A 22,036-nucleotide genomic window follows, 5' to 3' on the forward strand; every position below is an offset into this window, starting at 1 on the left:
CCACCGATTAGCCTCACGCATGCTAGCTTCAATCTATAATCTATTAAGTCACTGATTGTGCACCTGGTCACTATTGTTGAGGACAATATGCTATAACCACTATTTACCAGCCTCTTTTGTACCCCACTGCAGGCAAGGAACAGTGCAACAGAGGTACAACATCCCCTTAACTGGTAATGAACATATCATTCCTAGATAGAATTTTTGTTTGTAGACTTTACCACATAGGTCCTGAAGAATCGCGTGTTATTGTACCAAGGCGAGAAACATGTTGACCGATTTTTAAAACACCCCACAGTTTAGTCCAGAGCTAGGAAACATTATTTTCCAGCAAAAGACTAGTTTCGTTTTTAATTGTAGCAAGGGACCACTCGAATAAAGTAGTCTCAGGTACCCTTGGCTCCATTTTAACTCACATTTTTGTCTACAACCTCCTGGCCCCACACCCGCACTTCACTCATAGGCAGTTGAATCAAAAGATCTCCGGTAAAGAGCCCCTCTTTGAGGTGTGCCCGTTGGGAATTGCACCGCCTACCCAATGAGGAGCACTGCCTATGATGAAGCATGACACCTGCAAAGGTGTGTGAGGCAATTATTTCCAAGACCATGTATACCCAGTGGTAGGTTTACATATGTTAACCACCTCGCTTCCTCATTCCTTTGACCAGCACACTACCCTCTTTAGGAACAGCCCTGTCCATCTTCTTGGACACACATTTGCGCAGGCACGGACTGCGGCTGGACCCTCCACTCCCTTTGAGTGGTAATTTCGCCCTCTCTGATCCTATTGGATCACCCTCCCCCCCCTATTTTGTTGACACAGCAACCATGGATACCCATAGACTGTACACTATCCGAGCATACTGATTCAGCTGGTGACATAGACAGAAAAAGTGCGAGGCCAGTATAAACGGTGGGTAACCAGCATAAATATTCTCTTGCCACTGCAAAAATTGCATCTATCTGAAACCTTCTGTTCTAGATCAAAATATATATATATTGTGTATTATGTGACAGTATAAAAACTGTGCTGCAAATGTTGTGCTTGAAGATTTAGTGGTCAGCTAGGCTTCTGTCCGATTACATGATGTGTTGGGCAAGACAAACATATCCATATTCTTGTGCTGCAGAGTATGTGTCTGGATGTGTCTGCAGCGCAAAACATGCAATGCCACTAACAACCTAATTCTGCCAGCGGGGATGAAGGCGTGTTGAGGTGCCCCCTACTCCCCTGAGCGCAACCCTCCACAGAGTAATAAAACCCCACTATGTAAGGAAGCACTCTGGGGAAAAGGGAAGTGGATAAAATAATAAACACTGCTGCTGGGATGGGATCTTCTTATACAAAAGTCTGGTCTAGGGCTCGGTACGTCTTCAGAAGTCACCCAACATGTAAATGCTGCATAGAAAAGAGATGTATGAGAGACCGTATGGGGAGCATCATTCACACCCAAGTAACAAAATATACAACTTTTAATACACTCACAATACACTAATGCAGTAGCACTCAGATAGTGGACCATGAAACACCAATCCTTTGGAGAGATCACACCCATCAGAGGGTCTTTAGGATGAGCAGGATCTTGTTAATGCTCTTAAACGAAAAAGAAGGCAAATGTCGCGCAAATAAAGAAACTAGTAAAGTACACAGGTTGAAAAGGAAACCATTAAAGTGCACCCGACCGCTGTTTTCAAACTCCGCATGAGTGCGAGGAATTAGTAGCCTCCTGTATCACAGTTTTCAGGCACAGTGTAGGCACCAGGGAGCCAGCGCACCCGACCGCATTTACTAAGTCACAAAGTGAGTGTCATGCAGTGGCGTTGGTTGCGCAGCGCTGAACAAACAAAAATGTCGGTGCAGGAGGACCGCTCCGGCGCTTCTGTCTCATCTAGGGCTACGATACCTGGATAATCTGGGCACAGGGAACAAACACGGACCTCTAACATCCTGCGGGCCTATGAGTAATGCCGGGAATTGGAGCGAGCGCCAGCAGCTTGAAACCTGGGTAGTCAGTGGGAAGATTTCTCTGTGATGCTATTTTACACGAGGCCCACAGTCAACTGGTTCTCCGGCACCAAAACTCTAGAACAATGATTTACCCAAATTACACCAGGTAGGTACAGCGGTAACTGAACTCACCCCTGTGTGGTGTGGCACATGGCTCCACCAGCTCTCTGCCCTATAGGAGTTCCACCAGTGGGACTGTATAGGTATAGGTTTACAAAGGGACTACACTGATGTCTTTCTGGGAGTTGCAGGAACAGTGCGCCCTGGCAAACATGGAGGTTTTTTTCGCTTTCTTCATCTGCAATCTCTCCCCTCTGGCACACAAATTCCGGAATATAGCCCTCTGGAAGCATAGATACTGATGGGGCGTTTGGATGAGTGGAAGACTTGGATGACGAAGATTGGCTGCAGGCTTGTATGGGCCCTAAGGAACTGGCAATCTCTGCACATGATACAGACAAATTACCTCCACGTGGACTACTTATCCTCTTCACATATACAACAGATGTTCCCTGATGCCTGTCCTCTATGTGCACGCTGTAAACGACCAGCCGCCAACATTTTGCACATAGCATGGGACTGACTGCCCTAGAGTAAAGACCGTTGGGACTGGGTTGGATAGGGATATTGGTGAGGTCCTGAATGGCCCAATCGAGTTAACCCCAGAGTGGCCTTATTTGGGCTGGTGGACGAGCAGGGGGCCCCCTGCTCTGAACCACTGCTCAAAGGCCTGGCAAGCGTATTGACTAAGCGAGATGAAGCACGTCTGTGGAAGCATCCTGTGACCTCATTGTTGTCACTCTGGCATACAGGGATGAACTGGTCTGCCAACAAGAACAAGCATTGGAAATGCAATAGGTCTCGCATTAGGAAAGTTTGAGCTATTGGTAGTGTAAATGACACTTTTTTTATTTATGTGTTGGTTTTGAAAGTAGCAAAATTAATAGCTTTGTCAGTTACAATGTCAATAGTTTTAACTTTCGCAAATGTGACACCTATAGCATTTGTAATGCAATGTGGGTTGTATTTACGTGACTTAGATGTATTGATATTACAAATAACAATGGCTTTTAATTTAGTAAATAATTAATACTTAAATAAAAGTTATTGTAATTTATAATGGCAATAGCTTAAACGTTTGTAAATAACTTTTGTGAAGATTATGTTCAGTGTATTTTATTGTGACGAAAATCCAAGAACATTGCACTTGCACCTAAACACACACAGAGCCACACACATATAGATGTGGTGGTGGTGGATCTGGGGGATATGGTGGTGGTGGATGTGGTGGTGGATGTGGTGGTGGTGATGGTGGATGTGGGGGTGGATGTGGGGGTGGATGTGGGGGTGGATGTGGTGGTGGATGTGGTGAAAGTGGTGGTGGATTTGGTGAAAGTGGTGGTGGATGTGGTGGTGGAAGTGATGGTGGTGGGTATGGTGGATGTGGTGGTGGTGGATGCGGTGGTGGATGAGGTGGTGGATGTGGTGGTGGAAGTGGTGGTGGATGCGGTGGAAGTGGTGGATGTGGTGGATGCGGTGGATGTGGTGGTGGATGTGGTGGATGCGGTGGATGTGGTGGTGGATGCGGTGGATGTGGTGGTGGTGGATGCGATGGTGGTGGATGTGGTGGTGGTGGATGTGGTGGTGGTGGAAGTGGTGGTGGTGGTGGATGTGGCGGTGGTGGATGTGGCGGTGGTGGATGTGGCGGTGGTGGATGTGGCGGTGGTGGATGTGGCGGTGGTGGATGTGGTGGTGGTGGATGTGGTGGTGGTGGATGTGGTGGTGGTGGATGTGGTGGTGGATGTCATGGTGGATGTGGAGGTGATGGTGGATGTGGTGGTGGATGTGATGGTGGACGTGGTGGTGATGGTGGATGTGATGGTGGACGTGGTGGTGATGGTGGATGTGGTGGTGGATGCGGTGGATGCGGAGGTGGTGGTGGATGCGGTAGTGGTGGATGGGGTAGTGGATGTGGATGTGATGGTGGATGTGGTGGTGATGGTGGATGTGGTGGTGTATGCGGTGGACGTGGTGGTGGATGTGGTGGATGCGGTGGTGGTGGTAGTGGTGGATGGGGTGGTGGTGGTAGTGGATATGGTGGTGGGTGTGGTGGTGGTGGTGGTGGTGGTGGTGGTGGATGCGGTGGTGGTGGATGCGGTGGTGGTGGATGCAGTGGTGGTGGATGTGGTGGTGGTGGATGTCATGGTGGATGTGAAGGTGATGGTGGATGTGGTGGTGGTGGATGTGGTGGTGGATGGGGTGGTGGATGGGGTGGTTGTGTATATTGTCTAGAAGCCTTGTATCAGCAGAGCTGGGCATTATTGACATGACAGCAGTGGCACACAGGTGGGTAACATGCACGTGACCTGGTGACCCTGGAGGCGTGAGTGGTAGGACATTGTTACACCCCTACAGTGTGCGTCTGTGTGGTCTGTCCGTTTTCCCGTGCATTTGGAACAGGTTCAGGGAATCCCTTAGTATCTGCTGCTATCAGTGGAGCCCACAATATTTGTAATCCAGCCCTGTAACTTCCTAACTTGAACGTCTGGTAAGGAAATCCAATACTTAAATATGTTTACTCACAAGTTAAGTAATTTCACTCCATACCTTCTGGTGCTAGCACATACAATTACATTAAGAATATTACAGTGAGTGGATTGATTTTGTTACGGTAATTTTAGCAACATATCATCTTCGAGCAGCGTTGTCACTAGACTTCAATGGAATTAACAATATTTGAGGATTCTGTCAATTATTCAATCGTTTTAAGGTCTGTTTCTTTGAGATGTAAACAACGAGAACACTAGCAAAGGAGTAAAACGTGATGTGTGCGAGTGATTAATCAATGCTTGTACTGCGTCTGTGTGGTGTGTCCTGGTGCGTGTCTGTCCGTTTTCCCGTGCATTTGCAGGCAAAGGGAGCTTAACCCCAAGCATGAGATGGGACCCGAAAACACTGGAATGAGAAGGGGCTGAAAGGAGCCAGTGACAGAGTTCAACTGGAGGAGAGGTGGGCAAAAACAATGAAAAGGTGGACAAGGGAGGAGAGAAGGAAAGGTGACAGAGAACTGCTGGAGGAGCAAAGAGGAGAAAAGAAATGCGACACGGCGGGCAGGGGAGGGGGCGGAGCGGGTAAAAAAAAAAACAAGACGGAGGGAAGGCAGATAAGGGGAGGGGGGAGGAGAAATGCGACACAAACAAGACGGAGGGAAGGCAGATAAGGGGAGGGGGGAGGAGAAATGCGACACGGCGGGATGGGGCGGAGCGGGGAGAGGGTGTGAAAGCAGCAGGGGCCTGGAGTGCGGCTGAGGGAACTGATGTGCACGCGCTTTTAAGCTCAATGCGCATGCGCATTGAGCTTAAAAGTCACGGGCACTGCAAGGAATCGCCACGATTCCTTGCAAGTTAGTTAAAGAGTGGTTAAGCCTCCATAGTCTCGCAAGCTCGATGCGCATGCGCATCGACAGGCGAGACCTAAAAACCAATATGGGGCTTTTGGGTGTCCTCCAGAAACATGATAAAGTGTGGGGAAAATGGAGGCTTGTTTCTGGTCCAGGGAGGACCTGGCCTGGCAGTTTGGGCTGGACTGTTCCCATGAGGCACAGGGTCAAGACTGATTTACATATGTCTGGGTCCGAACTGGGATGGCGCAGTGAGCTGAAGAGCAATGATGGATTTAACCCGGATCTGTGACTGGGGGTGTGTGTATGAAAAGTTTCAGCACTCCATCCGTCATCTCATTGTGTTTGAAAATGGTGGGCTTACCATGGTCTATTTGTGTATGGGACTGGCCCCTCTGTGGGCAGTTGTTAATGTTACTGCTGACCTGAACAATCACATCCTTTTCTTCCTTTACTTTTGTGAATTTTGGCTTATGGACCATGCTAAATATAACAAAAATTGGCTTTAAAAAAGATCTTGTACCTGCCTGCTTAGGAGGAGCATTGTGGGTATTTTGTTCATTTGGACCATAACCATTTTTACTTTTACCTGTGCGTAAAGTGCCTTCAGTGCCATAAACCGCGCCTTGGGCTCCAGCACATTTAGGTGCTTGACTGCCTCCTTCGGCTCCACAGACTCTGATGTTGGAGCTTCCTATGTGTGCCCCCATTCCTTGTGGGATATGGCGATTATCACTATTGGAGGTTGCACTTTGAAGTGTAACATGATCTCCTTTCTGAATCCTCTCTGTAACAACTACTAGGTCTTCCCAACCCCATGGCCTGTGATCATTTGTTCTGCAACCATTCTTGGATTGGGCGCATATGAAATCTGTCTTGTAGTATGAGGATGCCATTGTTGCCAATAGTTTCATATCGTTCTAACTATTTGAGACTGCCCCTTTGGGTAGAGATGAGTTTACACCTTCAATACTAAAATGCTTCTGGGTATTGAGTGTGCTTTTGCTATCTTTGAATCTGGGGTCGCTCCCATAGACATCTTCTGTTCTGGAACCGGGGAGGGCTTGTCTGTGTTTACTTTGTACCCCAGTTTGTGGAGTTTTGCATTATAATGTGAATGTTCTCCTGACATTGGCGTTGTGAGCTCGCCTTTACTGACCAATCGTCTATGTAGGGGTAAACATGTATCCCTGTCTCCATTTTTGGGGAAATTCTCAGTGCAGACTTTATGCTGGGAGGCAACACTTTGAATTGTTAATGTACCTAGTCTACGACGAACCAGAAGTACTTCATTTTGTGACTATAATGTGCAGTTAAGTGTCCTTAAGATCTACCATGTAGTTCACTCATTTTTGGAGTTAGTAGCCTCTTGTAACATCGTAATTTTGAAGCGTTGAGTTTGTATGCACTTGTTCAGCTGCCTGAGATCTAATATTGGCCTAGAGGATTGGTCTGGTTTTGGTACGAGGAAGTGCCATTTATGGAGGAATTCCACCTACTGGTGTTATATGCTGGTGGTGTGTGTGACTGAAGTTAATTGGGTGGAGGCCCAATGTCTTTGGGGCTTGCTCCCAGCTTCTCCTACGGAAAGGCTGACCTTGAAGTTATTGGCAATGCGATTGTGTGGCTTGTGGGGTTAATGGCTGCTTAAATGTTGGTTGTAGGGTTCAGTGTTGTAAACTTGCTCTTCCTGGTGACTTTGTGGCTGATACGGCCCCCTTTTTGAAAGATCTTTGAAACTGAAAGACTGCCTCACCCCTCCCCGTTGCCCTCAATGTTTCAATGGCTTTCTTTATTCGTGGTAAAGCCTAATCCACCTCCGGCCCAAAGAGGGGCCGGAGGTGGATGCGCAAGGCTTCTACCTCAGGCCTGGCTGTGAGTCTTCAGGTTCAAGCTTGTCGATTCAGAGGTGTTCAGTGCACATTTGTCTGATGGCCTTATCCACTGAGTGAAGAGCTGACTTTAGGCAGGCGTTGGCAATTGTTTTTCCCCCCATGCACTACTGTTTTCACTCATTCCTTGTACTCCTTAGAAAGGTGCAGAATGACCTGCCCCATTTCCTTCAATCCTGGTCACCACAGGTGTTGAGCATTGCATTGGGGTTGGCAACTTTCCATTAGAAAGCCTCTGCTGTCTCCATTTTCCTGTCCACCACATCCATCCACTTTCTTTCTTAATCTGGTGGAGGTCCATTGATGTAGCTGCATTTCCGCTCTTCTTGGCTGTTGTGACGAAGATTCCGCAGCTTCATTTCTCTTGATGGAGATGAGGTCCTGGAAGGTAGATCTATTTTTTTCTTGACTCTAGGGGGTCACAGCCTTCGAAGTGGCTGGTTCTCTAAAGGTCTCTCTTATGGTTAATACTGCTTGGGAGCATTAGCAGGTAAAGGTTCAACTTTTACAAAGGCATGAATGTTTCCAGAAAGAAACACAATTTGTCCTGTTTCTCTTTAGGGTGTACATGATAGGTGTCAACAGCTCTTGTCATGACTGCATTGAACACTGCCAGATTGTTCAGCAGCGAAGGCCTTGAAGGTTAAGTGTTTGCGCCTTCCTCTGGGGAGTCTGCGTCAAGGTCTCGTCAATATTTCTTCTGTGGCTCTCGTTCCTCAAGGATGGCAGTATCCAACTCGTCCTTATTGGCAAAGAACTCCTCATTTTCTTTTTCGATGCTTTTTGGCTTTAATAGCCTTGCTGGGATCTTACATCCCTTAAGTGTGTTGTCAAAATTCTTCTTCCTTTGAAGGAGTGCTGCCATTTCGGCTTAAGGTTGTTGGTTGGCAGAGCTTTCCTTTTTGGAGGCTGAGGCTCCTTGTCCTTTGGTTCCTTTACCTTTTTCTTGAACACCTCCCAGTATAAGTGATGGTCCTGAAGACCCCCCCACCAGTGTCCCTGGGTTTTAACCAGTTTGGCTCTTTTTGTCTCTATTTTCCTTCCATCGTCGAGTGGGCCTCACTGGACTTTGAGTCAAAGCTTTTCGGCTGGGTTGTTACTATATGCAGCTTTCTAGAGTTGGCTTCCTTCTACTCCTTCCTGCTGCCTGTAGTCTCTAGATGTTGATCATCCTCTCTTCAATGTCCGGCTCCCCCATTAGAGCCAGCTTAGTTTCCTTGGCATTGTTTTCTTTGTCTCTGAACATGCTGAGGTTTTTGAGTGAGTGCTGCTCCTTTTCTGCCTCCATCATGGCATAATGTGCCCAACATTGCTTTTCTGTCACCTTCCGACTATTTGATGTGAACTCCACACACCCATCATTGCCATATTCCTTTGGGGGGGCAGATGTTGCAGATTTTATTGGTCTGTTTCTGTGCAAATTTATAGTGGCACTTGTGGCAGTATTTAAAGGGTTATTCCCCAGTTCGCCTTGAAGCCCCTTTTCTGTGCATTCTCCTACCAGGTGTTTTTGTACCAGTCGAGTTTTTTTAAGTGGAAACCGCATACCTTGTGCTCCTGGTGTCCCGCAAAGCTCAGTGTTCAATATCTTTATCCTCATCTCTGGAATTTCTGTTGACAATTTGCCAAATTTGTTGTATTTTTCTTCAGAGCTCTTCCCTTTTCAATCCAGAATGGCAGAAAACAGAATCTGAAGATGGTGACCAAGCACTTAAACTTCCGGGTCCCCAGTCTGATGTTACAGGGGAAGGGACATACCACCAATTGGTGGTGGATGGCAGCATTCATGTAGCAAGAAGAAAAACAAGCATTGCCAAAGCCAATAGGTCTCGCTGATGTGAGAGCTATTGGCCTTGTCAATGTCTTTTAGCCATGGTGTACGGCTGCAGGGCAGCATAGCTAAAAGTGGTTTAACATGGCTAGTCCTGGGCACGTCATAGCTCTTTTCTCATAGCACTAAGATGCAGCACAGTGCTATTTTTAAATGACTCTCAGTCATGCAACGGGCTGAAAGTCATGGGAAACGCGCTATGACAGCAGGGTTGAAGGGAGTAAAGCAGCACGAAAAGGTGGATAGTAGGGGGTAAAGACCTTCATGTCATTATAGATGTGAGTAGCGTGCATCATCGGCACTGTGCCAAATGCCAGTTATGTTGTGTGAACTGCACATTGCCGCAGCAAACGCAAAAAACTTTTGTTCCGTTTATCAGTCACAGCCCAATCTGATAATTAGCCTTGTAGTGGGGCGAACCCCCACCCAAAACTAGCTCTTCTCTTTTATTGTTGCACCGCCCAAGTTTTGGGACACCAGTCTTGACATTTCATTTGAGAGTGCTTTCAGTGCCATTCCAGCAGATGCCGATGTTTGTTTGATGCCTTTCTTAGAGTACCCTAGTTTCCTACCTGCCGTAAATCAACATTCTAAAGCACAGTTGATGGTTCAGTAAATTAGAATGCCTGTGGACATGTTGCGGTCGTGCGCTTAATATCTATGCGTTACTTATGAAAATATACTGAAAAATGAAGTTGAAGATCTAGGTTGACTGTGAACACTCTTGTAGAATAAAATGAAGATGGGCTATGTTTGTCATGAGCACTCTGATGGGAGGTGTATTTGTAATTGCTCTTTTTTTACAGCGTTATAATGCGGCACAGCGCTATTGTTCCATATCTTTCAGCAAGGCTAAAAGTTATAGGAAAAGCTCTAAGGTGGTGGGGTTGGATAGTGTAGAAAAACACAGAAAATGATAATACTTGAATTACTGCCCGATCAGTGGAGGGACATTAACTAAACGCTCTAAAGAACAACAGGAAGTGACTTCAGAGCACACCCCGGTCCCCACTAATAAGGTATAACACCACAAGTAAAAGATCCAGTCCTGATGGGCGGTCCCAAAAGGAGACAGGATGGTAACAAGGAAGGACTAAGAAGCCTCATTATCAATCGGAAGCCAGCATTTACCATTGACGATGACGCCAGCCAATGAAAAATATGAGCGGAACTTCCACGGCACTTCCACATTTGTCCCTCCCTACTACAATATGCCTCGCAAAGCGAGCAGCACATGCGCTGCAACGCTAGGCTCGACCTGAAAAGGGAGAAAGAAGATGCTCAATTTCGGACGTAACCACTAAATGGTGTAATATTGCACAGCATGTGAGTAAAGAAACGATTCACTCTGCAAAACATTTTATATCTTTGTTTTGACTTAATATGTTTTCCTTGGTGCACATCATGTAGACTGTCGGGTCACTGGAAACCGACCTTTGTAAATCTCTTCAATAGAGCTTTTTTTTATCATCTGTGGTTCTCTAGACTGACCTCTCTTGAATGTCAAACCTCATCTCTTGGGGAACCAAATAAAGCTGCCCCTCCCAAGTGCATTGGTTGCAATCAGTTGACACTCTTGCTGAGGCATGTACTACAGAACTTACAGCAATACAGCCCAACACAAGGCTTCAGATTGCCTCCTGATATCAAGAAGGGATTGGAGGTATTTTTCGTTTTCTTGTTCTACTTCATTCTTTGCTGTTGTCTATACAGTCTGTGCTTCAAGGACTCTGATATAGTGTTTATTTTTCATATATATATATATATATATATATATATATATATATATATATATATATATATATATATATATATATATATATATATATATATATGTGTATATATATATATATGTGTGTGTATATATATATATATATATATATATATATATATATATATATATATATATATCCAAACGTAGAACACAGCGAAGTCCGAGCCACTTTCACGGCGGGCAGCGCGGCCGGGACGCCACTCCCAAATATACCAACAAATCCAGCAATACGATTTTCAATAACTCACTGGAGCCGCGGCCAAAATTCAAAGGGTGTTTATTTTCGCAACGGGTGCCCATGGGATTTTTCCCATTGAGTGGAAAAGAGCGTTGATTCTTCCCTTTTTAAAAAAGACTCTAGATCCCACAGAGATGAAGAATTACTGACCCATCTCAAGACTCCCAGTACAAGCAAAATATTGGTCCTTGTAGACCTATTAGCAGCTTTAGACACCGGAAGTCATGGAATCTTGGAGCACCGATTTTATGGAGACTGGAATTGAGAAAAATGCCCTTAATCTTCTGGTTTCTTTCTTTCCTGAGCAACATGGCTTAGTTGGTTTCATTTAGAGACTTTATTTCTAGCTCCTTTTCTTTGCCGTGTGGGGTCCCCGTCCACATCTTTGTGGCTCCACTGGCTGCCTTGATTAGAACCTTAATACTTAACACAACATCTTATGCGGAGGACACACAAATCGTTGTCTCCATTCACTCAAATATAAATGACGTAGTATTGAGATTTAAGAACTGTATGACAGCTATGGTCAATTGGATGGAAAGCCAGTGTCTTGAATCGAACTCCAATAAGAAAATGGTGCTTCTGTTTGGATCAAACCTGTCCTTCTGGAACTCTTCCTGGCGGACTTCCATGCTTGGCTCTTTATCCACCCCAGTTACAAAAGTAAACCAGCATTTACAATGCAACGGTCTTGCCTTTGCAAAAGTTAGAGCTATTGGCATTGTAAATGTCAAACTTTTGATTTTGCGTCGGTTTTGAAAACAGATAAATAAATGGCATTGTCATTTACAATGCCAATAGCTTAATCTCTCAGAAATGCGAGACCTATTGCATTGCATTTTGCTACCTGTGCAAGAAAAGAGTGGGGTGCAGGACGAGATACAACAGGATGAATGCATATTCCGCTAAGAAGAAAAGCAATAGTGCTGGGGTTTAACTTCATTAAGTGTGAGGGGGTAGAGGAAGAGGTGCGGGTATCCTCAACGGGAGTGGGGTGGGGGTGGGGGGGGGGTAATTGTGCAGTTATCAGTTTCTGGACTCTCTGGGATATATGGCATTCTAAAGGAGGTCCAGATGTTAAATGTCAAAGCCTGCGTTGGCCGTGACTGCCTTATTCAGCTGTTGGGGGTCTGAGACCCCCCTCCGCCATGGCATGGTGTTCTCTCGACCAACAGGTGGGAGCGGGGAGGGGTGGTTCATGAGCTGGGGTGGGGTGGTGTCAGACCTTCTCTGCCAGGGCCTCCCTTAGCTGTGACCTCCTTGTCCAGGGAGCACGTGCCCTCTCAGGCCCACTCCTCCGGCGGTGAAGGGGGATCCGAGGCCGTTCCGCTGCCTCAGACCTGGAGGAAGGCAGCTGCTCCCACCAGCTGCATGGGAGATGTTTTCAGATTTCTGAAGTCTGTGGCCTTGTGCCCGGGAAAGGCTTTCTTTGAGTAGAGAGACCGGGAGACTGTTGGAGGGAAGTGCGCTGCCGAAGCAGGTCTGAGGGAACCACCGGGAGTGAAGATGGGGCGAGGAAGAGAACTCACGATGAAGGGAGGTAGCCGCAGGGTGACATGTTCGCTGGATGAGGGGAACCCACAGGGTTGTCGCTCTCACACTGCTGTCTCTCTCTCACACTGCTGTCTCTCTCTCACACTGCTGTCTCTCTCTCACACTGCTGTCTCTCTCTCACACTGCTGTCTCTCTCACACTGCTGTCTCTCACACACCATGCTCTCCCTAGAACACACACACTGCTGTCTATCTCACACACACACTGCTGTTTCTCACACACTGCTGTCTTTCTTACTCGCAAAGCTGTCTCTCACAGTGCTGCCTCTCATACACACTGCCGTCTCTCACACTGCAGGTGTGGGTTGTAGGTATCCAGTGAGTACACATTTTTTTACTGTACGCCCCCTTTTCCCACCCAGAAAAGAAGGTGCAGTCCTGTCAAAATATTCAACCTTTTCCAGTGTGGAAAGAGAACACGCGGAGCTATCAAATACCATCAAACATGCATTTGTAGATATTTACAGATTCACAGTGTGTTCCAACCCTGGAAATATTGCTTTCCAACCTCTGTACAAAGATTTCTGAAAAGATGGCGAAACACTAACATCTAACCCTTGATACAATGAGCCCGAGTGTAATCCGAGAGGTATTATCAGAGCTCCGATACAATATGAACGCAGCCGTAATTTGTCACCTCGGTAGATTGTATGAAAGGTAGAAGTGGATTTATTTTATAATGAGACAGAGTTTTGAAGCATTGTCACCGTTTAACTAGCAGATATTTAATAAAATTCCACACCATTGGATGGGGTAGAGTTTGCTCGCCATGCACTGTTGATGGAGGTTTTGCCGGGCTCGATCGGCTAGCGGGGGCTGTTTGTGGAGAGTTGGGAGGGAAGCGGAGGTTTCAGCGAGCGGGTTTGGGGCTCCAATTTGGATGAGTGAAGTAAGTGGGGAGGGTCGCATGGCTCGGGAGCAGAGGGAGGCGCCTGTAAGGGGGAATTGTGTCCCGGACGGCGGGAGTTTCAATGGCAGTATAGGAATGCTGGTGGGCGGGGGTGGGGCGGTCAGGAGAACGTAGGGGATGAGTGGGTGGTGGAAGTATTGAGGCAGTAAATAATGAGGTACACTCAAACAGATCTATCAAGTCTGAGGCCCGTGCTCTTTAAGTAATTTCCACTGACTCGAGTTAAAAATGTAAGTTTTACTTCACTCTGTCATCATTCATAGCACTAGATAGACCCGAAGGAGTGTTTGAAACTCTCCAGTCTGACCTCGAACAGCTGTGAGCTTTTACTGTGCCTCCTCAAATGAAATCAACACGTCTCCTTCATATAAATCACTTAGTTCCCAGTACCTTCTTGCAATCCACTCCGCTGTCTTTGCCGTCTCTTTCAGGTTTTGAAAGCCTGGGCAGTTTCATATTTCCAAGTGAGGCATAAAGGGGGAGTCCCTGCACTACATGCATAGAGAAGCGCTGAAAGATCCGAGACATCAGTGCTATTAAATAAGGCGTTCCCGGCCACCCTCTCGTCTCAGCATTAAGTGCACCGTGCTCAGATCATTTAAGGGATAATATCCTGCCAGGAGGTTCCTCGGAGGGCTCATGTGGAAAGGGGCGAGGGGGGACACTGTGTTTAGGTAGCCTGGGGAGGAGGCAGCAAGGAGTTTAATAGTTAAGTTACGGGGAGCGCTTGGAGGGCCACAATTCTGCTGTTTTGGCCGCGGGAGGATTGTGGTCAGGATGGAGGAAACTGATTAGGACGGAGGTGCGCCATGGGGTGCGGTGGGGGAGGGGCGGTAAGTTGGACAGCTGGGGAGGAGGTAGCGAGGGGTCAGGTGGCAGGACGGATGGAGAGGCGAGGCCCTAGCCACAACGAACCTTTGCGGCTGGGGGGAATGGGGGGGGGAGGAGTAGTCATGCTAATGCCTTTCATCCTTCAGAGGCCGGTTGGGTAGTGCAGCGGGCGCTCAGGAGACATGGCAGGCGCTGTCTGTGAGGGTTGAAGGGGGTATTGCAAGGGAGGTTGCGGGGAGGGCCGAGGGTGATGGGTGCCGAGCAGATTGTCACCTTCAGAGGTGGCATGGATGGAGTGACCTGGGTTAGCCGGGCTGAGGGTGTGCGGTTCCACGGGGCGTAGGGGGGCGGCAGCACCCGAGGCTGGGCCCATGGCCACGTGACGGACCTTGCAGCGAGCGCATGGAGGTTGGGGTACGGTTTGCTCGCCATGTAGTGTTGATGGAGGTTTTTCCGGGCTCGATTGGCTATTGGGGGTTGTTTGTGGAGAGTTTGGAAGGAAGCTGAGGTTTCAGCGAGTGGGTTTGGGGCTCCAATTTGGCTGAGTGAGGGAAGTGGGGAGGGTCGCATGGCTCCGGAGCAGGGGGAGGTACCCAGATAGGACACACAGACAGACACACATACACTCCTGCAATAAACTTGAGCATCACGTGTAATAATTTCAGGACAAGCCACACCGACTAAAATTACAAAACAACGATAAGTGTGTTCTCTTAGACGAATATAGGGGTATGAAATGTGCATTGCTGAGGCCGCATCTTCCCTCCCGCATACATGCGAATCCGCTGAAGGGAACACCAGAGCGGCTGGGGTCTGTGAGCTGTGCATGCCCTGTGCATTATTCAACACACCAGGTGAGCCTGCTCTGGTTCCCTCTGGACGAGCCTCCACCCACAGCCAGCAATCACCTGGACTGGGGCCGTGTGTGTTTCAGAGACAACCATACTAAAATCAGATGAGCCACAATGATTACATCCAGCCGCCAGAGAGAACTGTCGCAAGGGCAGCGGTGGCTTCCCTTCACGCGACCGTCGATCAACCAGTAGCATGATAAGTACAGCTTTGAAGGCAAATCACTGCGCCCGAGCTGACATCACCAGCGTTACCGTAAACCTCCTGGCACGGAGCTGGGGTTTTGAAATTCTGGCCCAGCCTCTGCAGATTTGCAAATGCAGATGTGGTTGAGAAGAGGAGCCTGGTTACATTCAACACGGAAGGAAATATACCATCGAACGACGTACACATTTCGCTTTTAGCCCTGTCCTTTTCCGACTGGGCTCCCGAACTTCCTGCTGACTTAAAAGGTTTCTTATCTTCTTTATGGGGCCATCTGGGCCCATAAAGAAGATAAGAAAGCGTTTACCACAAACGTAAGGCAAGGAACCAAGTCTGAAAAGTACGGGGCTTAAATAGAGAGAAATACGTCATGCCAACCTATTCTCCAATGGCTGGCCACCGTTTAGGAGGCCAGCCAATGGAGAAGAGGGGCAGGGCTTAACCCTCACTAGTGAAGCGTACACTCAAACATAAAATCTCGCGAGCTCAACTGCGCAGTACGCCACGGGAGGCCTAAAATCTTGGAGTGAATTTTTTTTTTTGTTATTCCAAATTAACATTCTAAGACCAGATAGATGAGCTGTTCTCTTCCTGTTTTTACCTTTTAAAAATACAAAAAAAATGTTTTACTGTTCATTCCCACAGACCTTCAGACAACTGTTTGTCTCTCTTGTGCTGTCCCTGTTAGATTATTGCAATGCTATCTATCTGGGCTTGCAACCAGGCTTGCTAAAAAAAGATTTAGAGGCTGCAGTGCGCAGCCTTTGGTCTCCTGAACAACATCAAAAATCATGAATCGGCTGCAAATGGGCTCAAGGTTCTGCATTGGTTGCCGATTCAGAGTTACATTTAAAGCGCTCTATGTTGCACACAAAGCCCTGCATGGGATAGAATTTGATGGTATATTTCTAGAAGGTGTTTGCGATCTGCTTCTGCAAAGATCATGCAAGTCCCCAAGATCTGCAAAGCCACTTGGGGTGACAGAAGTTTTGTTTGGCACAGCTATTTTGTGGAACCAACTGCCATTGCACTTCAGGTTCCAATCAAACCTTATGAATTTTGGGAAACATTTAAAAACCTGCCTTTTCTCCTCTTTTGACTAAATTTAGACTGGACTGTGCTTTTCAGCTGATTTTGTATATGCACATTCTAGTGCAAAGACTCCTTTTTCGTGCTACATAAATCAAATCTAATGTTGTGTGGAAAATGGTGGTGATGGTCCTGGGCATCCCTATACCTGACTAGGAACAACAAGCCGGCTTATATATTTTGTAAAATATTATTTGATTCAAACCCTTTTCATTGACATATGAGCCGCTCTCTGGACAAGAATATCTTCGGGGGAAAAAAAACAGTTTTAAAAATATTGGCAAATCAGCATTTTTCCTGGGTTAGCAGTATCTTTAGTTTGTAGCTAGGTCATAGAATCATTGTTCGTGGAAAGGGGTGAAATTTTGGTGGACATTGTTTGTATGGTCAGTTGTGGCAGTTAGAGTTCAAAGTGATTCTGTTCCAGAGGTTATGTAGCTTTCTATAAAAAAAAACTGATTTTACCAACACATAACGGCATATCTCCCTCTCTACACCACCACACTGACCTTCTTCCCTCCAGAACCTTCCTTCACTTTGAAGTGTTTAGTCTGCAAATAGACATTTTATTCTGCTACACTGTCCAGGTGCAAAACGCCATGTGGTAGCAGCTCACTGGAAAGTCGCTTTCCGCATGTTGTCTCCGAACGATGGGCAAGAAGGAACATGGATGTTAAGAGTGCTTGGTGTGCAGGGCTCCTTGTTTCTTTTCTGCTAGAAGTGGGTTAACTAATAGTGTTCTCTGCCATGCATGCCGATAACCATGACATATTTTCGCACTTCACTTACGACTAGATGGATGGGCAGATGGAGGCAGTTCTTTGCTGAGCCCGTTCACCTGCATTCGCACTATTCACACATTTCCCTGCTTATCCAAAGAAACGATAACCTTTAGTCAATCTTGCAAACAATGAGGAGGGTCTACACAACCTCTGGTCATGCCACAGTGCTTCAACACAGTGGCATTCTTACATCTTCTTGTCGTTATTCATAAAGTCGGACTCTTTTACTTCATTCCCTTTTACGCCACGCAGTTGCTGCCTATGGCAGCAAGGGTAGGGTATACTTGCTTGCACCCCCATAGTGAGCCACAGTTATTTATGAATCAGTTCAGAGTCAGGGGTCTTCAAACTGGGGCCTCAGGTGATCCCATGGCGGCGGGGGGGAGGGGAGGGGGTCCATGCTGTGGTTAAAAGAGGCATTATGCTCTATAATGGGCCATCACTAACCCCTTTTGCCATTTATAACCTAGCTCCGAGTATGTGCCAAAAGGGACGGCACTCCAAATATTCTTCAAAACCCCCAGCCATACACTGTGGATACTTTTTTAATAAATACAATTTAGTAGTATAATTTTGAAAAACTCTTGAGGGCGGGCCCGATGATTTTTTTCTACCGGAGGGGGAGAGGGTGCATTAAAAAGTTTGAAGACCACTGGTTCAGACTGAGCATTCTCTAAGAATAGGGCTTCCTGTTCTTTGGAATTTTATTTGTTTACATTTTCGTCTGTATTTATCCATATTTCTTTGAAGGTTTGTGAAAAATGAAACTGAAACTAGTATATTTCAACATATATTTAACCAATATAAGCGCAGTCATCTTTGAATGCCGGGCAGTTATTATTGATACAAAAACCCACAGGTGATAAATCAATGCACTAATATGAAAACAGGCAAATTTTAGCATCAACCTTGTCGATTTATTCTGCTGTTTAAGCCTCTTTACAAAAATTCTATTATTTTTGTTAAACCTCCCTTACTTATCAATCCACATAGCCATTGGGCTGGCAGTCATGACTGACAGCATTTAGAATTACTGAAAAAGCAACCCAATTTCCACTTTTATCGACATTTAAAAATAAATACAATCAAGAAAATACATTTTCTTTTGTGTGCATTTATCAATAAAAATCAGAAAAAACAGAAAATCTAGGAGGCTTAATTAAGAATGACCCAGTCTGGGAGCAGATGATCTGATCTCAGACCTCCAATGCCCCGGCCAAGTGGAAAGCATTGCATCATTGCATCTACCTAAACCTGTCTCACACCTGCCGACTTGAAGAACAATCTCACTGTGTGAGGAGGGGGGTGCTTTGAAGTGAGCAGGGATGTGTGCTGGGAAGTACTTACGAGGCACTTCTGAAACTAAGCACCCCCGCTCCCCCCCACACCCCCGAAGACTGGTGCCGATACCCTGGGATGCTTCCACCCCCCACCCTAATGGACGTCGGAAATTCAAAGCCTCAGAAAACGAGCTGAAAAGCCACAATTTACAGTGGTTTCCAGCTCGTTTTCCCTGCCACCGTCTGATATCTGCTCCCCACCAGGTGACCGTGTGATGGGAGCAGATATAGTGTGTGTCACGGTGGCACCGTGTGAGTTGGCAGGTACGCAGTCTCTTGTCTCTGAGAAGAATCTCCATCTCCGCTTACTGTTTCCGAGCTTCATGGTTGGTTCCGGAAGATCAATCCTATGAATACATGAGCTTGTCTTGCAGTACAAAGATTTCCTTCACATCTTACAATTTTGTTCATGGAAATCCAAGATTTCCTTCACATCACTGTACTGTCTGTATCTGGATTGAACTCCGAACTCTTGCATTTCGAGCCCACCTTCTTGAAACTGCCCACTGTCATGTCATTAAGCCAGCTGTTTGTCATCCATCGTGAATGTATCCTAGCGTGGCCGGGTGCTGGCAAACATGGGCTTATGTTAAAACTCTGGAAGCACTCAATGGAAATTGTATGCCACTTCTCTAGACCCAACATATCCCTTTCAGTGACTATCACTATTATCTGTCTTCCTTCCAGGTGAACATTCCACTGCCAGTACTGAGCCGACCAGTCCTCCTTGGGATTGCCCGCAACAACACCAGTGCAGGCAGGGCCAGTGCTGAGTTCTATGTCAGGTAGTACTTGTGTTTCTCTTACCTTTCAATGATTCTGCCCTTTTATGTCTACACTTGATGGTTTATTTTCGTCCCTGGTTAGTGGCGAGTCCTGGTATAGAGAAGTTTTAGGAAGCAGGGCTTATCAAGTATTTGTTTTTGAAGTTTAGTAGCGATTAGTTTGAGAGACACAGATTCGGAGACTTGGGATGGTCACACATTCAGACATTGTGCACAGTACTTGATTTCGGAGGTGGTTGGTGGGCGATTCTTGGATAGAAGACCATGAATGGTCGTGGAGATGGTTTGGGATGCTTGGTGCCTATTGGGATTGTTTTTGTGGGCATATGCAGTCAGCAGATCAGGTGAAAGAGAAGATTTAGAACATGCCACTCATGCAGTGGTTGCTTTTTGAGATATGTTGTGGCGAATATTATTGGCTTAGAAAGGGTTTAGGAGCACAACCGTCGCTTGTTTTTAAAGTTAGCTGCTATGTCTAAGTTGGAGGTTGGGAGTAAAACATTTTAGGAAGTTTGCTTTCTTTCAAGCACAGCTGCTGGCAGCTGTTAGTTAGGAGGCCACCAAAGGGAAATTAGTTTGGAAGCTAGGTACAGCCAGTGTTTATTTTCTGGAGTTCTAGATATTTTGGGACTTGAACAGGTGAAATCTGGACATACTTCGCTAACACCTTTGGCAAGACGTTTGGGCTCTTTTCATCAGATGCTAGATTGGGCTTTCCAGGTGTCCCAGCTAATCAGGAGAAGTGCATTGGCACTTGTGATTGATTCATGCCCTCTCTTGTCAATCCTAATATCTGGTTCTGGCTCATAAGTGCAACTCTTCCCATCCCCAGATGCAGCTTGACCACAGAGCAGGTGCGCAAGTGCTACCTCATCGGAGGCCCAGAAGCTCATGAATCCACCTCCATTGTTTTCGTCAAGCGGCAGGTAAGAGGTTCCATCTTTGAACTGTAATGCTGCCTTTAATTCCTTTCCTTGTGGCTCGTGCTCACACGGTCTTGCCCCCTCGGGGCGTTAATCATCAAGCTTGAGAAGCTTGTCAACACGTAGTCCAGCTTCCCTCTTGGCATTGCTCTACTTATAATTTTGGCTTTGACTCATAAATCCAGGGCTACCAATAAAACAATTAAAAACAGGGCAAAGTGGCTTTACAGTACTCTGATGCTTCCTCCTTAGGCACATTCTACATTTCAATGCATGAAGAGAGTAGTGTTTTGAGAATGTACCCCCCTGTGCTTCTAAGGAGAGGGTAACTGGTACCAATGTTGAAAGTCTGTGTTCTCCCTGTTCAAATAATGCTGGGAAGGAAGAGGGGTGTTTAATCTGTCCTGCCTCTCCACACTCCCACAAGCACCTCTACAAAAAGCTGGAAGTGGGTGTTTGGTTTACTCAGAGAGACATTTAACTCTGCTTCTTTCTTCTCTATTCATAACCCATGACCCAGAGCCAAAGTGCAGCCGTATAGGAGATGGAACTAGACTAGGAATTCTAAGTGTTTCTATGTCATCCGTATATTAAGGGGTGAGCAACCCAATATACCCTTGCGGGCTTGGGCAGAGAAGTGAAAGGTAGATTGGGCCAGCAAGGGATTTTGTTTCTGAAATGAGAACAGCTCGTGCGGAACTTAAATTAATTATGAACTCGCACTATTTGTGACTAAAGGCTGAGAAGTTGAATTGTCGTTGTGAATCAATAACGTTACCACACTAACATTATATAGAAAGAGACATTGATATTGTATATAATGATACACAAACCAGGTATATTGGAGTCATAAAAATTATTTGTTATTTTATTGAGAGGTAAGGAGTTGATAGTTTGATAAAAATAGGGTACATAAAATGCAAAAAAAGATATATTGGGAGAATATTACATGTTCCACAAGTATATCAAATAAGGTCTAAACTGCTAGTGGATAATGACATTGACTTCATTAGAATGAAGACCCTATGTCACAAGTTAAATACACTACCTTCGGGTCGGACGCGGCAGCTGTTTTTTCCAAAATACGCTGCCGCATCCGACCCGAAGGAAGTCCTCCACTGTGTCTGACCTGAGATGAGCTCCTTTCTCGATTAAATCACGACTTCCAAAACCCGAGAATTTAATTCCGAGTACAGAACAAGCCATAAGCAGTTTTTTCTGCTTAAGACGGATTACGAAAAAAATAAACGTTTCCACTGAGCCTAATCAAAAAGCATTTCCTTGACTTGGAAGTCGCAGAATTAACATCTTTGCAGACAACATCTCCAAACTGACGTTGACAGTTCGACACTTACCTGGCTCGGTAGTGTATTTAACTTGTGACATAGGGTCTTCATTCTAATGCCTTTAAACCTTTGTCCTGAAGATGGTCTTATGGAATAATCAAAAAGACTGAAACGTCGACAACATTGTCTAATTCTGCATTTGATTTGTTCAGCACTATTGATTTTCTTCTTATTGTTTAGTTGAAGTCAATGTCATTATCCACTAGCAGTTTAGACCTTGTTTGATATACTTGTGGAACATGTAATATTCTCCCAATATATCTTTTTTTGCATTTTAT

At 46.0% G+C, this 22,036-nt stretch overlaps 1 protein-coding gene across 2 annotated transcripts in view; it reads left to right on the forward strand.

The window, feature by feature from the left end:
- Positions 1-22,036, forward strand: part of NUDT22 (nudix hydrolase 22) — a 39,825-nt gene that overhangs the window by 15,214 nt on the left and 2,575 nt on the right. For both annotated transcript variants that reach the window (XM_086938349.1, XM_086938350.1), the window contains exons 4-5: positions 19,392-19,489; positions 20,322-20,415. In XM_086938349.1, the coding sequence (XP_086794475.1) occupies positions 19,392-19,489; positions 20,322-20,415 (192 nt within the window). The remainder of the gene's footprint in view (positions 1-19,391; positions 19,490-20,321; positions 20,416-22,036) is intronic.

The sequence above is a fragment of the Lissotriton vulgaris genome, chromosome 9, assembly GCF_964263255.1.
Source record: "Lissotriton vulgaris chromosome 9, aLisVul1.2, whole genome shotgun sequence".
NCBI classification, from domain to species: Eukaryota; Metazoa; Chordata; class Amphibia; order Caudata; family Salamandridae; genus Lissotriton; species Lissotriton vulgaris.